This window comes from Podarcis melisellensis, assembly GCF_964234715.1.
Source record: "Podarcis melisellensis genome assembly, chromosome: 4".
Lineage (NCBI taxonomy): Eukaryota > Metazoa > Chordata > Lepidosauria > Squamata > Lacertidae > Podarcis > Podarcis melisellensis.
The window spans coordinates 79,349,818-79,364,928 of NC_138531.1; the positions used below are offsets into that span (position 1 = coordinate 79,349,818).

Genomic DNA, 15,111 nt, shown 5'->3' on the forward strand with positions numbered 1-15,111 from the left:
ACACAAGTTGGTACGTAGCCATCGGATTCACCCAGGCTTGCTTACATAACCCAAGGGTAACCATAGCGCTTACTTTGCACTTTGTTTCCTAGATTGAGCACCTCACCTTGGGCTTTCATCCTGCAGTTTATTTCACTAGATTGCATCCATTCCTCCTGCCCAAGTCACTGTCAGTTCAGCTTTAGCCCAACTGGTTGTAGGAACTTCTTTTACCGCTTCCACCAAGGTCCATCTTGTCCAGCCTTTCCTAGCCTGGTACCCTCCAGATGTTGCTTTACTCTGTCCCAACCAGCATTGGAAGGTTGTCCAAACCGCCTGGAGGAGTTGAGATTGGGAAACGCTGGTCCAACAATCAGCTGCCTTCGGGAGTTGTAGCAGCAGAGCGTTAAGACTTCTCTCACTCTCTGTCTACCCCAGCATGTGGTGGTATTCAGAAGAATAGTGCCTCTGAATATGAATAAATTACTTCATTTTCAGGGCTAGTAGCCATTCATTGACTTGGCTCCCATGACTTTTCCTAATCCTTTCCTAAAGTCAGGGTTTGGGGACCTATGGTGTTCCAGATGTTGTTGGCCTCTAACTTCTATCATCTACACCCAGTATTGCACAGTGGTCAGGACAATGGAAGTTGCAGTACAGCAACACATGGAGGGCCACAGGTTTCCCACCCCTGGTTTAAAGCCATTTGAGCTAGCGATGCAGCTGACATTAGGAAGCTTTTCATTTGGTTTTTTAAAATGTATTTATTCATGGCATTTTTCTACTGCCCATTCCTCGATGTGGTTTAGAAAAGTTATGAATCAATAAAATAATGCATAGATATACATATTAAAAACAATACCTATCTGTATTAAAACAATGTCTATACAGTCAACGTAAAGCTATTAGAAACCAGCATAAAATCAATATAAAACCAACCAGAAAGCAGCGTAAGAGAAAAACAATTAGCGCCACAGAGGTAAAAAAATACATTAAAATCCAACTAAAAAGTCTCTCCATCATCCATTGAAGGGTATTGGTGGTTGCTGCTTCTGAATAATGAAACCCTAGTGTGAAAATATGAAATCTCTCTTTTAATGCAGTTATGGGAAGGAGAGTTTGTAATTCCTCCCCTCTTAATGTGCTTCCTCTGAAGCACTGTGTTTTCTGCAGATATCATCAAACATCTTGTTAAAATTAGAATCCCCATTATCAACTCTCAGCTATCGGATGTTTTTCTACAAAAAAAAAAAGGAAACTGAATAATACCAGCATTCACCTGCAGTTACCCTATGGTAATGTTTCAGTCTGAGGTTTTAGAGAGGAAGCGAAGTCTTATCAGAGAGGAAAGGAGTTCTTCCGCTTCCCCTTCCTAGAGTGGTGTGCAATCTGGTCAGCCACTCATGAGCATCCCATGTTCGTTACAGTTGGCTTCCTGTATTTGTGCCTCAGGGCCTTTCTGAATTAATCCTTCCGCACCTAGGATGGCACCAGTTACTGCAGCTGAACAGCCAGCCTCCAGGGCAATTTCACTCATCTTACTTAAATCCTGAGGGCCACATTTGCCCCTGGCTTGAAGCTCTCCACTCCTATGCTGTGCTGATCACACCCATGTCTAGAGGCCCATCATAGTGCAGTAAAGCTCCTGGTTTTGTTGTCTGCCTGCGATTTCAAAAGTAGGAGGGCTGATAAGAATGTGGCAGGTCACAATCTTGTACATGAATCTCGTGGGCAGGGCTTAGCCTGCCAGGTGTAAGTTGTGTAAGTTTGGTTTCAGCTGATGTGCATTACAATATGTCAGGTATCCTGTTGTTTGTTGCCCAGCAGTTTACTCTGTTGAGGGACAAAAATGTATTGAGGCATCCATATTGTTCTCTTTTCCAATCGGGCAGCAACCCATCAGCCGCCGAGTTTGCCGGAAGGTGAGATCACCACCATAGAAATCCATCGGTCCAATCCTTATATTGAGCTGGGAATTAGCATAGTGGGTGGCAATGAAACACCTTTGATCAACATTGTTATTCAAGAGGTTTATCGAGATGGGATCATTGCCAGAGATGGAAGACTCCTTGCCGGAGATCAAATACTGCAAGTACGTATCTAATTATATATTCTTCTCAACTTGCGTGTGTCCGGACTGTGCTGTTCTATATCAAATGGTGGGTGGGGAAGAGAGAGAGAGATAGAGAGAGAGTGTTATCATTTCCTGGCAGTCAATTGGAATTGTCTATTCTGGACAAATGTTAGCATGGCAGTCTCTGGTTGGGAAACATTATTCAGGCAATGTGAGTTTGCCCTTTCAGCATTGATACTGGTGATTTATGCGGCTTTTGGAGGTTTCTCATCCTATAACTCTTTTCCATTCTGGTGCATCTTTCTAAATGTGGCAGTCAGACTGGTTGTCTTGTTGTCCTTTTGTAAAATGATGTGCTTATGTTTCCTTTAGCTTTCCATGCCCCGAGAGGTTATTTTTTGATAAGACGTTAACATAATTTAACTAGCACAGCAGTATGTATTACCAGTGCTATTTTTCTAGAAAAAGAGGTGCCGGAATTCACCATGAACGCCTCCCTTGTTCTCTTATAATGGCAATGGTGCCCACCTGAGAGGTACCGGAACTGAGTTTTGGCTGCAAAAAAGCTCTGTGTATTACTATGGATCATTTCTATAAATTACACACACACACACACACACACACACACACCCTCATTGATCTTAAAAACTGCAAAAAAGAGGTTAGGCTCAAATCAGGGTATGTGAAAATTGTAACTTGGGAGCATCCAAACCCTTTCAAGTAAGAACTTTGTGTGTGTGTGTGTGTGTGTGTGTGTGTGTGTGTGTGTGTGTGTTTTGTTTTGGGGAGGAGACATTTTCAAACTAGAAGATCTTGGCAAGTAGGAATAGTTGGCTGGTACCCTAAACGGTGCACTCCACACTCCAACATTTTGTTGCATGTCCCACTGGCATGGCCCTAATTCTTTTCTTTCAGGTCAATAACTTTGATATCAGCAACGTGTCCCACAACCATGCCAGGGCCATCCTTTCCCAGCCTTGCACGGCTCTGCACCTGACCGTGCTCCGAGAGAGACGCTTTGGGAGCCGAACTCACAACCACAGTGACAGCCCCCCGCAGCGAGAGGATAGTTTCCACGTGACCCTGCACAAGCGCGACTCCAACGAGCAACTCGGCATCAAACTGGTGCGCAGAACGGACGAGCCTGGGGTTTTCATCCTTGACCTTTTGGAAGGCGGCTTGGCTGCTCAGGACGGCCGGCTCTGTAGCAACGACAAAGTGTTGGCTATCAATGGGCACGACCTGAAGCATGGCACCCCAGAACTGGCTGCTCAGATTATCCAGGTAAGTTTCGGCTGAATCTTGTAGGGTGAGAAAGCAGTCACAACGCTCTGCTAGTTACCAAGGATGCTGATGTTGCAAATTTTAAGTGAAACCTAGCGAGATAAGAGTATAAGCCAGAATGAGGAACCTGTGGCATGTTGGACTCCAACTCTCATCATTCCTGACTGTTGGCCATGCTGGCTGGGACTGATGGGAGTTGGAGTCCAACGACATCTGGAAGTGCACAGGTTTTCCATCCCTGGATTGGAAAAATGTCATATCTGATTATACTGCTAAACCAGACATGTCCAACGCGTCGATGGATTCTGGTTGATCACGACCAAGGCCTTGTCGTCTCCACCTGCCGCCCTCTCCCATGCTGCCGGGCACCCTCAATGTGCGCTTGGCTGTGGCCGGAGCAGCTCCTCAGGCGGCATGGCCAGTTGAGGTTCTGCTTAGCTAGGCTTGCTCACCACTGCCGCAGCAAGTGCTCTGGCTGCTGCTAGTGCTGCCTCTGCCTCACAGCCACCTCCCACACCCCGCTCAAGCCACTGGCTTTGCCTGGTGCCCAGCCAGCTGTTCGGCCTTGGAAAGGTGCAAGGCATCTGCCTCCGCCCCCTACAATCCGCAGCCGTGGGGCAGGGAGGTGAAGATGAGGCGCATGGGCTCTACACGGGCTGCAGCGCTGCAGAGGGAGCTGCGGGAAGGGCAAGAGAGAGACAATGATGCCCCTCCTCCTTATCTCCCCTCCCGCCAGTTCCCGTAAAAAGAAGTTCCCATAGTTCTGCATGGATGCTGAACTTTCCCCGCCAGCTCTTCATCTGGTAAAGGGGGAATTGGACATTATGGGGCATGTTGTCTTCCCGCATGTGCCAAGGGCCCTAGGAGGGGCTGCTGTGGGGGTGATAATTTGTTGTTATCATCATCATCATCATCATAATTTATTATTTATACCCTGCCCATCTGGCTGGGTATCCCCAGCCAAATATAATATGTTTAAGTTGAAGAACGACAATGGGAGAGTGTGGCAGATCACTGCCAGTTTTTGATACTCAAAAGCAGGTCGCAGCCTGCTGGAAATTGGACATGACTTTGCTAAACCAACTTGGTAGCATGGAGTCTCCTTGGACTCTTACTTGTGCAATGAAGGCTGTTTTCAATATTAAAATGATATGGTTGGTTTCCCTAACACAAGGAGTTATTTTTGTTTCACTAAAGGGAGGAAAGCATGGGTTTGCTCACACACTCTTAGGCTGTGTATAGAAATCTGCTTTTAATGCTACATGAACCAGTGCCTTGACTGAGTGCCATATATCTTAATAACAGAAAACGTTCTCAACTGGCAAGACTTCTGCCAGGGACGCTGGAGAGCTGCTGGCAGTGAGATTAGATACTGCCAGTCCAGCTGAACTAATGATCTGACTTGGTGCAAAGCAGGTTTTTAGGTCTCTTTTAAAACCAACGTATACTGAGGTACCCTGTCCAGTTCTTTTGATCAACATTTACAGCTCAGGGAGTCGTACGATCCCCAGCTAGGTTGGAGCCTTTTGATGATACTCTGCATCCACAGAGCTTGAACTGGAACGATTGAGCCCTGTAAATGGGAATCCCACCTAAAATGCAAAATGGGAGGTCACCCTGGGGACCCCTGTGTTACTGCACTGGCATTTGAGACACCCTCTTGCTTTGTGAATGGGTACATAGGGAGAGACTGGGATCAGGAAGGAGAAGAGGGGAGCAAGTAGTTAAAAGGGGAATTTTAAAAATACTTGTTTCAAAGGAGATATCAACCTTTCAAAAAAAAAAAGAAGAAGATATTACTTCAAGCAAACTACTAGGCAATCCATATTCATCCATCCCAGCTCATCTCCTCGATCACTATGTCTCTCACACACGCACCATCTCTGTTTCCACAGGAAAGCAACCTTTAACAGGACATCTTGTGGCGTACTAGAGAAACAGCATTGTTTTCCTGCTTTTAGGGAAACTGCTATGGCATCCTGGAGCATAACATCACAGACCTGCAACTGTAATAAATCACCGTTCCAAAATACTGAAAATTGTTCAGGAATGGGTTTCTGTGCAAAATGGCTGTTGAGTGCAGTGACAGATTTATAGGCATGAACTGAGTTTAAACCTCTTAGGTTGCATCACCATACTTTGATTGGGTAGAACGTTACCTGCATATTTGCCGCCTCAGCCAGCCAGTTGGCAAGATCTTTTGTCTATGTCTCTTTTTTAAATGAAACAAAACAGCCCACCAGAAGTTCCTAGTTTAAAATTCTAATTTTTTTAAAAAATGTTATTAACTAGTTCACTTTTATTCATTTAGCTCCATCATATTTTCGGCTATTTGTTATTGTTTAGTCGTGTCCAACTCTTCGTGACCCCCTGGACCAGAGCACGCCAGGCACTCCCGTCTTCCACTGCCTCCCACAGTTTGGTCAAACTCATGCTGGTAGCTTTGAGAACACTGTCCAACCATCTCGTCCTCTGTTGTCCCCTTCTTCTTGTGCCCTCAATCGTTCCCAACATCAGGGACATAGTCACATTTATTTAGGTGAACAAAGAGGGCCCTCCCAAAGGGTTATGTGTACAGGGCCTAGTTCAGTTCTGGTACTCAGAAGAGATTCCTGGGCTCAGAATACCTTTTGCATCAGGCTGCAGTTGGTGGCTAGTTGGCTTGTGAGAAAAAGCAGAAATCTCCCCCACTATGCCCTGCGTCGTACATTACCCATTTTATTTTAGGGCTGTCTGGCTGTGGTGCTGGTAATAATGCTGATTTCTTCCCAACTGCCCTTCCTGTTCCTTTGTTTTGTTCCCCACAGGCCAGCGGCGAGAGGGTGAGCCTAGCCATTTCCAGGCCTGCCAAGTCACAGATCGTGAGCATTCTCAGAGATGGAGGGATTCACCCCATCAGCCAACACCAGTCTCATTCGCTGTATCACAGTAACAGGCCCAGCCCACATAAGGTAAGCTGGAGGGCGGTGGGCCTTGCTGACCACTGAAAGTAGTGCCTAATTACTAGCAAAGTTGTGACAAGCAGTTTCATGGGGGGGGGGTCATGAATTGCTGGAGGGAGGGTGGCAAAAATTGAAATGCCCTGAGATCTATGGATATAAGGCAGTATACAAATTTAACAAGTAACGATAGTAATGTCTGCTCCAGTGGGTAGTGTGGCTCTTCCTATGAGTGGTTGAATGGCACCTATCAATATCAGTGTCACAGGCAGGATTTTATTTTGTTTATTTATTAAATTTATATACTGCCTTGGAATTCCAGTTGCTGGGGTGAGTGCTGTTGTGCTCATATCCCACTTGCTATCAGGCGGCAGAGAAACCAACCCCCACGGCAGGTTGCTAGGAACAGGTAAGACAAGGAAAAGTCCTTACCATCTGCGTTTTATTCAGTATTTACAGAGAGAGGCTTGAGAATGCAGCCTCTTAGAATAATGGCATCCCAAGAAAATCTCCACCCCGCTTTTCTTCTACTTCCTCATTCCTCAACAGCACACACACACCCTTACGGTTGGCACTTAGGGGTCACCTTTGCTCTCCTACTTTGAAGGCTTGCCGATTTCTGGGAGAAGGAGGGTCTGAAATGCTTTCTAGTGACAACGTGTCAGCCAGCTGCTGCTCTGGCTCTGCCTGCTCCTCCTCTTATTTCCCAACTTCTCCCCTCATCTTCCTCTGAGCTGTGACCTCCCTCAAACCCCCGTTGTAATTCTGAACGGTCTTCCTCTTCTCTGGAAGGGTCAGGCTGGGGAGGCGGTTTCCACCATTCCTCCTCTGCCCAGTCCCTGACACTTGCAGGCATCCTGTTGGCTACTGTATGACCAGGATGTTGGAATAGATGATCCAGCAAGTGGCTCTTGCCTCCCTTCTTATGTTTTTTTCTATTTCCTGTGATCCTTTGTTCTATGAAAAAAAAATGGTATGCATTGCAAATCAAAGCGGAGTACAGTGAGCAACACCTGAGCGTATAATTTCAACAGCTGCTGCAAGTTGTGAGTCTTTGTTGTTGGACACTTGCACTCTTCCAGAAGATAACTGTCCTAAGCAGCCCCCCGAAGGGTGGAGTGATGCTTGGCTATTGTGCAACCCAGCATGGTATCAGAGGCAGACGACAGGGTACAGCAACATTTTGCATTTCCCAGGAAGTTTGTGGAGGTGATCCAGATCTCAGCCCTTCTTTTTTTTGCTGGAGCAGGGTGGGTGGGAGAGATATCACATCTTTATAAAAGGCTAAATATGGATTTCAGATTCAACCTGCCTAACGGACGGCATTTGCCTTTTTGCAGGACCTTTCCCAATGCGTTACTTGCCAAGAGAAGCATATCACGGTGAAGAAAGAGCCCCACGAGTCCCTTGGCATGACAGTAGCGGGAGGACGAGGAAGCAAGAGTGGGGAGTTGCCAATATTCGTCACCAGTGTGCAACCTCAAGGCTGCTTGGCAAGAGACGGCAGGATCAAAAGAGGTGGGACTAGAATGGGCTCCTCAGGCAGCGTGTTGCACTGTTCCCAATTAGCCAAAGTGCAAAGCTCTCTCGCTCTTCCACAACCCCCATTGAAATGAATGGGGGGTGCCATTTCTCTTGCAAACCTCCCATTGCTTTCATTGGGAAGTTCACAGTTGCTGTTCAAAGATCTTATGGGGTAACAACATATCCTGTAATAATTACAAATAACGTCCATTGTATAGGCAAGTTGCAATAGAAGAGTCCAAGCTAGATATCACATTGAATATGTGTTCCAGTATCTGAAGAATATTCCTTCCTGCCAGGGATGAATGGGATTGTAGGCTAGCCCCTTCATTCTTTCTGAGCATCAGTTTTAATGCTTGAGGTGTATAAATGATTTTTGGGAAGCGCTTTCCTCATCTAGCCCTTTTTATTTCCTCCCTTTCCTAATAATAATAATAATAATAATAATAATAATAATAATAATAATTTATTTATACCCCACCCATCTGGCTGGGTTTCCCCAGACACTCTGGGCGGCTTCCAACAAAATATTAAAATATCGTAATATATCAAACATTAAAAGCTTCCCTAAACAGGGCTGCCTTCAGATGTCTTCTAAAAGTCTGGTAGTTGTTTTTCTCTTTGACATCTGGTGGGAGGGCGTTCCACAGGGCGGGTGCCACTACCGAGAAGGCCCTCTGCCTGGTTCCCTGTAACTTGGCTTCTCGCAGCGAGGGAACCGCCAGAAGGCCCTCGGCGCTGGACCTCAGCGTCCGAGCAGAATGATGGGGGTGGAGACGCTCCTTCAAATGAGTTCTGCATGTCTCTAAAGCAGAGACACACATTTATTACTGTTTATATGGGGGAGGGCAGAAGGAAGAACTTTGGGGCTTCTCCCACCCCACCCTGAAAGCACACTTTGAAGGGCTTGAATGTATCGCACAACCTTCATAGTTTTCACTCCTTTTTCTGGATCTGTTAGCCATGGGTAAAGAGCAAGAAGTTGTTCATGACTTAAGAGATGCATCCTCTGTGCATCACAGAGCCGGCAACACCGTAACAGAACCATAAACATCTTGTGTTACTGTTGTAAAAATCTATTGGCAGCTGACAAGTAGCCTAGAAGGTTGGACTTGCATCGCACAGGACCTACTAGCCTCACTAGGATTGGATTAGAAACAAGCCAAGATGTTTCCCCTTCCCAAAATGCAGATAACTCTGCTTATTTCCAAGCCAACCAAATTAGGCCTTGGAGAGCCTCTGAACCCCCTCTCTTCCCCCTTCAATCTTGCACTGCATCCCTTCCACCTCGCTTACCTGGCTGCTCTTGATGCTTCAGCAATGGCTGCAAGTGGGAGGCAAACCATCTGGTGCCTGGTGTGCAACATTCTGGCCTGCAAACATGCCCCCGAGATACGTCGTTTTCCCAAAGACAGCTGACTTTGCAGTCCAGAAGTGGACGTCACTATGCCAGATGCTTCTCTTCCAACCTGGGTTTGAACCACCTTGCGTACCATCACAGGTGCATGTGCCTGTAGGGTCCAGGTGCAGAAAACAACAAGCTATTCATTTGCACAGGAAAGCCACAGGTTTCTGGACCAACTAATGGCTTCTGTTTTCTTTTTTCCACCAGGAGATGTGCTGATGAATATTAACGGCATTGACCTGACCAACCTAAGCCACAGCGAGGCAGTGGCCATGCTGAAAGCCAGTGCTGCCTCTTCCGTCGTTGCCCTCAAAGCTTTGGAGGTCCAGATCGCTGAAGAACAGCCCCAGGCCAATGACGAGCAGCCCAGCACCATCAGTGAGAACGAATACGATGCAAGTTGGTCCCCATCATGGGTTATGTGGCTGGGGCTTCCCAGGTACTGCTCAACAATCAGACAACCATACTTTGACTTGTGGTCTTCTGCATTTCTGGCATTTTTGTTTGGCCAGGCCTCTGGAGTAACCTTCAGGCCACCTGATTAATATTTCTTAGTAAAAAAATCAGTGTACCACCCATTTGCAAATGCAGATCTCTTCTATGTCTTGGTCTGGCTTTGCATCTAGTGTGCCATATTGCAGAATGCAGAGTAGCACCGCACAGGAAAAGCAGACCTTTCTTCTGTGACTGTTGGAAAGGCAGACCCACAGCATCCAACTGCAGTGTCCTCACCCTAACAGGGGAGATGCATCCCCAAGACGAGCAACAGAGAGAACGTTGATTAGCATAATATTTGCATATTATAATTTATGGGCGATATTCAAAAATTATACTCAGAGCAGACCTTTTGGAATTAATGGACCTAACTTACTCAGGTTCATTAATTTCTGTGGGTGTACTATGAATAAAACTGAGCTGACTACCACCCTATAAGAGGGATTCACCTAACATGCCCCATCAATGGAAACCCGTTGCTTGTGCAATGGGGCTTTCCCGCTCTACTCCCTTTCCCATGCCCCCTGAAATTGGCTCTAGGGATTTGGAAGAGGCCCCAGAACAGCACAGGATAGGAGTGGGGAGGATTGTTCCATCCGGCAAGCATCGTAGTGTGACGTTGAATTCTACCTGTTATGTGTAGATTAGAATAGATTACTAGGGTAGATTACTGCAACACATTATACATGGGGCTGCCTCTGAAGATAGTTCAGAAACTTCTGCTGGTGCAGCATTCAGTGGCCAGGTTGCTCAGTTTTGAGTATATAATGCCAATCCTGGCTTGACTTCACTGGCTGCCAATTCATTTCCATGCCTAATTCAAAGTGCTGGTTTTTGACCTCTAAAGCCTCAAGCAGCTCAGGACCCCAACACCTCAAGAACTGCCTCTCCCTATATGAACTGACCCAGACCCTGGGATGATGTTGAAGCCCTTCTGTGTGTGCCTCCTCCACGGGAAGCCTGGAGGGTGGCAAGTTGAGAATGGGCCTTTTCTGCAGTGGCTCCCTGCTTGTGAAATGCTCTCCCCAGGGAGGCTCACTTGGCGCCTTTGTTAAATATCTTCAGACACCAGGCAAAACAATTCTTCTTCGCCTAGGCCTTTTGCTAATTAAACAATCTATGACTTTTTAAACTGTACGTGGAGGGGGGGGGGTATAATTATTGTTTGTTACTGTGTTACGTATTTTTGCATTTTTATATTGTAACTTGCCCTGTGATCCTCAGATGAAGGGTGGTATTGAAATTTTATAATAATATTATTTTCACAGCTGCCTGCATAGTTGCCATGATGTGGTGCTACGGAGGAGCAATTTAGCAAGCTGGGGCTTTAGCATTGTCGGCGGCTATGAGGAAAATCACACAAATCAGCCCTTCTTCATAAAAACAATTGTCCTGGGAACACCAGCGTATTTCGACGGAAGACTCAAGTAAGCTGTTCTGGTTCTTTCTTTTTATGTGTATCTGAAACAAGGAAGGACAATAGCTAGAGCTTGTATGTGATTCTGCAAATTATTTGTGACATTCTGTAGTATGTTTAAATTGTGTGCTCTAAACGTATTCCCATGTAAATTTATAATGTGGTCATACTGACCTTATTTGCATGTCCATTCTTTTTTCCGTACACAACATAGTCACCTTTCAAAATTGATAGTTTTTAAAAAAATGAAAATGTTTATCCACCAAGGTTAGGGCATTTAGGGTTGATTTCAAGTAAACTAGCTGGAAATAACAACCTTGTGAGTGAAGGTAAGCCAGGAACCTTGTCTTAATAAACCATAGCGTGCAGACGTTGTGTACTAGCACACAGGACCCAATCGCTTTTTAGAACTGTTGTTTTCTCTTACGCAAATGTATGGAGATTTAAGATATAGAATTAATCCGTCACAGTGAATTCCTGTGTGTGCCTGTTCAGTAGTACATCCCAGGGTTGTGGATGATCCCAGGGTTAGGCTACCACGACTGTGTCACGTTACTAGCCCTCACTGGCTTCTCTCCCTCTCTATCTCTGTCTTTTAGATGCGGCGATATGATTGTTGCGGTCAATGGACTTTCAACTGTGGGCATGAGCCACTCAGCACTGGTTCCTATGCTGAAGGAACAGAGGAACAAAGTAACATTGACAGTTATCTGCTGGCCAGGAAGTCTTGTATAGACTTGCAAAAAAAGGAAAACAAAAGAAAAACAAACACCACTTTGATTCAAGCAGCTTAATTTTTCTAGATGGCTGGTTCAAAATCTTCAAGCTGTGTTTTCTCCTCCCCCCCCCCCCTTTTCTACTACTTATGCAGCTGGTAATAAGCTGGGCCAAAAACTGCTACATTCATACCTTGCGGGGGAGCTAGGGATGGGAAAGGAAGACTCTCAACCTCACTGTGTGTCTCTTTCCATCTCGAAACCACCATTTCTGCCATGTTTGTTGTGTTTTTGCTTTGCTTTGTTTTTCCACAAGTTGTCCCATCCAAGCATCCACGTGCACAACACACTTTAGGGCAGGCATAGGCAAACTCGACCCTCCAGATGTTTTGGGACTATGACTCCCATCGCCCCTAGCTAACAGGACCAGTGGTCAGGGATGATGGGAGTTGTAGTCCCAAAACAGCTGGAGGGCCAAGTTTGCCTATGCCTGCTTTAGGGCCATGGAGGGGTTGCTTGCAGAGGACAGTTTTCCCCAGCGACCCTAGTGTTTATATTGCATGTCCAAGGCCAGCTTCGCTGATCCTGCTGCTGCTGCTAAGTGCTGACCCAAGTGTACAAGCAGGATCCTGGCAGGATCCAATCTGCAAGCTGGATCTGAGGGCTTGAACTAGGCAGAATGAAATATGCAAGCAGACTCTTGTCACGCAGGACAGGTAGCCCCCAACTCCAATAAAATATATCCGATTTTGCTTCCCCATGTTGTGGGAAAGAACTTGGGAAAGAAGCTTTTAAGAAGCACCCTTTCCTGTGGTTAACGTGTGCTCTTGAGCATTCAACCAGAGAAAGGTCATACAAGTTGAATCCTATGTCTTGCAATCCCTTTGTCTCTATCAGAAGGGGGCAATTCCTTGTGTTATGGCAAGCAGCACCTGCACAGTGGGTAGGGGGGCATGGAGCCACCCTGCTGGCCGTGGTGCCGCTGCTGCTTACCTAGACAAGGTGGAGGCAAGCTTGGGACTGTGCAACCACACTGGTGGAAGCACCGCATTGGTTACACTGACTCACCCCTTCCCCATCCCAGTAGGCAACTCAGCTGTTGGGAGGCTGGTGTCATGCTGGCCACAGCTAATCACGGCTCCAGCAAACAAGCTCCAGGCAAGTGTACAGGGGGAGGGGCCATAGCTCAGTGGCAGAGCACACAAACAAACCCAGGTTCAAAGCCTTGCATCTCCCGATAAGGCTGGAAAAGCCCCATTGGGAAATTTAGGGTGATATTCAAAGTTGCACTGAGCAGTTCATTCTGTCAGCACAAGCGTTTCTGCTTGCCGGACAGAACGATCTCCCTTTTCTTCCCTCTGTGTGCTCTCCCGGCCATTCTCCTGACCGTCCCAAGTAGATTCTGGGAGGAGGGAAATCCTGTTGCGCTAGCGGGACTCATTGCACTGCCTTCCGCTAGCACAGCACCATGCCACCTGCCCACCACCACGAGATGCAGCGCTGCCATGGAAATCCAAGATGGGGGGCAGGGGCAGACCATGAGGTTGTCCCACACAATCATTTGGGCCAGGAAACTCCACATCACCATTGAAGTGTATGAACCTGTCCCTAGTTCCATGCAATCAGCAGGCCCATGTTTCACTGTCAAGCATGGCAGCCGGAGTTTGCCACCCAGTTAGTATCGACCCCAAGGCTGCGGCTGCTATTTGATTTAAGTCATGAACACATCAGTGCGTTCAGTGAGATCTGCACTGTGTCCTGAGTTGTTTCTGCATCAAATGCGTAACCGTGCACACATTCTCCATGCATCGTCTGCGCTGTGCTACGGACAAGGTTGTGAACCTGCTGTGATAAACCAAAATCCTGTAATCTGAATAAATTATGAAAACTTGCAAGTATATGTCTGTGCTTTGCACAATTTATTCTGCCTTGATAGTCATATGGTGAGATGGGGAGCCATGCAGCAGAACGAAGCTCCAGCTCAATGCCACTAGAGGTTCTCCCCAGACTTCCAGGATTCACTCAACACCAATTCAAATTAATATCTTCAGTCATAAGGCTTAGAAACTTGCTTGTTTTTCCTCTTTAAATGAAAGGTGAGATTCCTATGATGCTACACAATGCCCCTTCTCATTCCTGCGCAACCCTGTTGCAGGATGCTCAGAATTGACACAGGCCTGGTTGTGATTACATTGGGTGGTTTCCAATATTCAGCTTTAGATTGCAGATAGGTGCTGGTGCAACCACTATAAATGTGGCTGTTCTGGGTTAAGATCAGTGTCTGCACCAGGTCACCCCATTCATGATGTGAGTGGTAGAGGGTATCTTGCAACCTCCCACCTCCCCACTGCACTGGACGTATAGTTGTTATTAGGGTAGGTAAGTGGCTTCCTGGCAAAATTGGCCAGTTCACACACACACACACACACACACACACACACACACTCTCTCTCTCTCTCTCTCTCTCTCTCTCTCTCTCTCTCTCTATATATATATATATACAGTGGTGCCTTGCAAGACGAAATTAATCCATTCCGTGAGGCTCTTCGTATAGCGGTTTTTTCGTCTTGCGAAGCAAGCCCATTGACAGCTTAGCGGATTAGCGCTATTAGCGGTTTAGCGGCTTTTAGCGGCTTATCAGCTTAGAAAAGGGGGGGGGAGGAAAAAAAACCCGCAGGAACTTCGCAATTCGTTTTGCGAAGCGCCTCCAAAACGGAAAACCCTTTCGTCTAGCGGGTTTTCCGTCTTGCGAGGCGTTCGTCTTGCGGGGCACCACCGTATATCAAACAAATGATCCTCTAGTTCCCTTTTCTGAAGAACAAGATTTGACAACAAGATGCAGCAACTGGTATCTTTTTGTAATTCGTAATACAAGTTAAACATAAAACAAAGGGGCAGACACTTACAAACATTTTCATACTCACTTACCATATTCTTCCATAATCTTCTAAAAGTGTGTCTTTTTGTAAGAAGCCATTTTCATCCCATAGTTTTATTTGCAGGTCATCCGTTCTCATGAAGTAGGACAAAAGCCTGGATTTTTTTAAAAAGAAAATAATAATAATAATGAAGTGCAATAATTAGATTATTTCTTAGCAAACTATTTAGTATATGAAAAGGTTTGTACCCTACAATGAAAGCTTAACGTTGATGTGATTACTAAGAATGCTGGCAATTATTTTAAAAAGGGGGGGAGGTGACCTTTGATCTGTTAGTGTCTACTAATAATTACTGTTCCAAAGTGAATGTTTTGCTATGTAAGAATTTTGATGAAACGC

At 46.1% G+C, this 15,111-nt stretch overlaps 1 protein-coding gene and 1 long non-coding RNA gene across 7 annotated transcripts in view; one reads left to right on the forward strand and one right to left on the reverse strand.

Annotated features, from left to right (window-relative positions):
* Window positions 1–13,731, forward strand: part of LNX2 (ligand of numb-protein X 2) — a 76,394-nt gene extending 62,663 nt beyond the window's left edge. For both annotated transcript variants that reach the window (XM_081909360.1, XM_081909361.1), the window contains exons 4-10: window positions 1,872–2,071; window positions 2,969–3,337; window positions 6,145–6,288; window positions 7,617–7,794; window positions 9,413–9,644; window positions 10,969–11,127; window positions 11,717–13,731. In XM_081909360.1, coding sequence (XP_081765486.1) covers window positions 1,872–2,071; window positions 2,969–3,337; window positions 6,145–6,288; window positions 7,617–7,794; window positions 9,413–9,644; window positions 10,969–11,127; window positions 11,717–11,852 — 1,418 coding nt within the window. In that variant the 3' untranslated portion in view covers window positions 11,853–13,731. The remainder of the gene's footprint in view (window positions 1–1,871; window positions 2,072–2,968; window positions 3,338–6,144; window positions 6,289–7,616; window positions 7,795–9,412; window positions 9,645–10,968; window positions 11,128–11,716) is intronic.
* Window positions 1,988–15,111, reverse strand: part of LOC309368996 — a 48,285-nt gene continuing 35,161 nt past the window's right edge. For 2 of the 5 annotated variants that reach the window (XR_014167986.1, XR_014167987.1), the window contains exon 4: window positions 14,618–14,866. This is a non-coding gene — a long non-coding RNA (uncharacterized lncRNA). Of the gene's footprint in view, window positions 2,127–3,088; window positions 3,256–5,215; window positions 5,338–11,021; window positions 11,162–14,617; window positions 14,867–15,111 lie in introns of those variants that run through there. The other 3 variants (XR_014167983.1, XR_014167984.1, XR_014167985.1) reach the window with 3 other exon arrangements.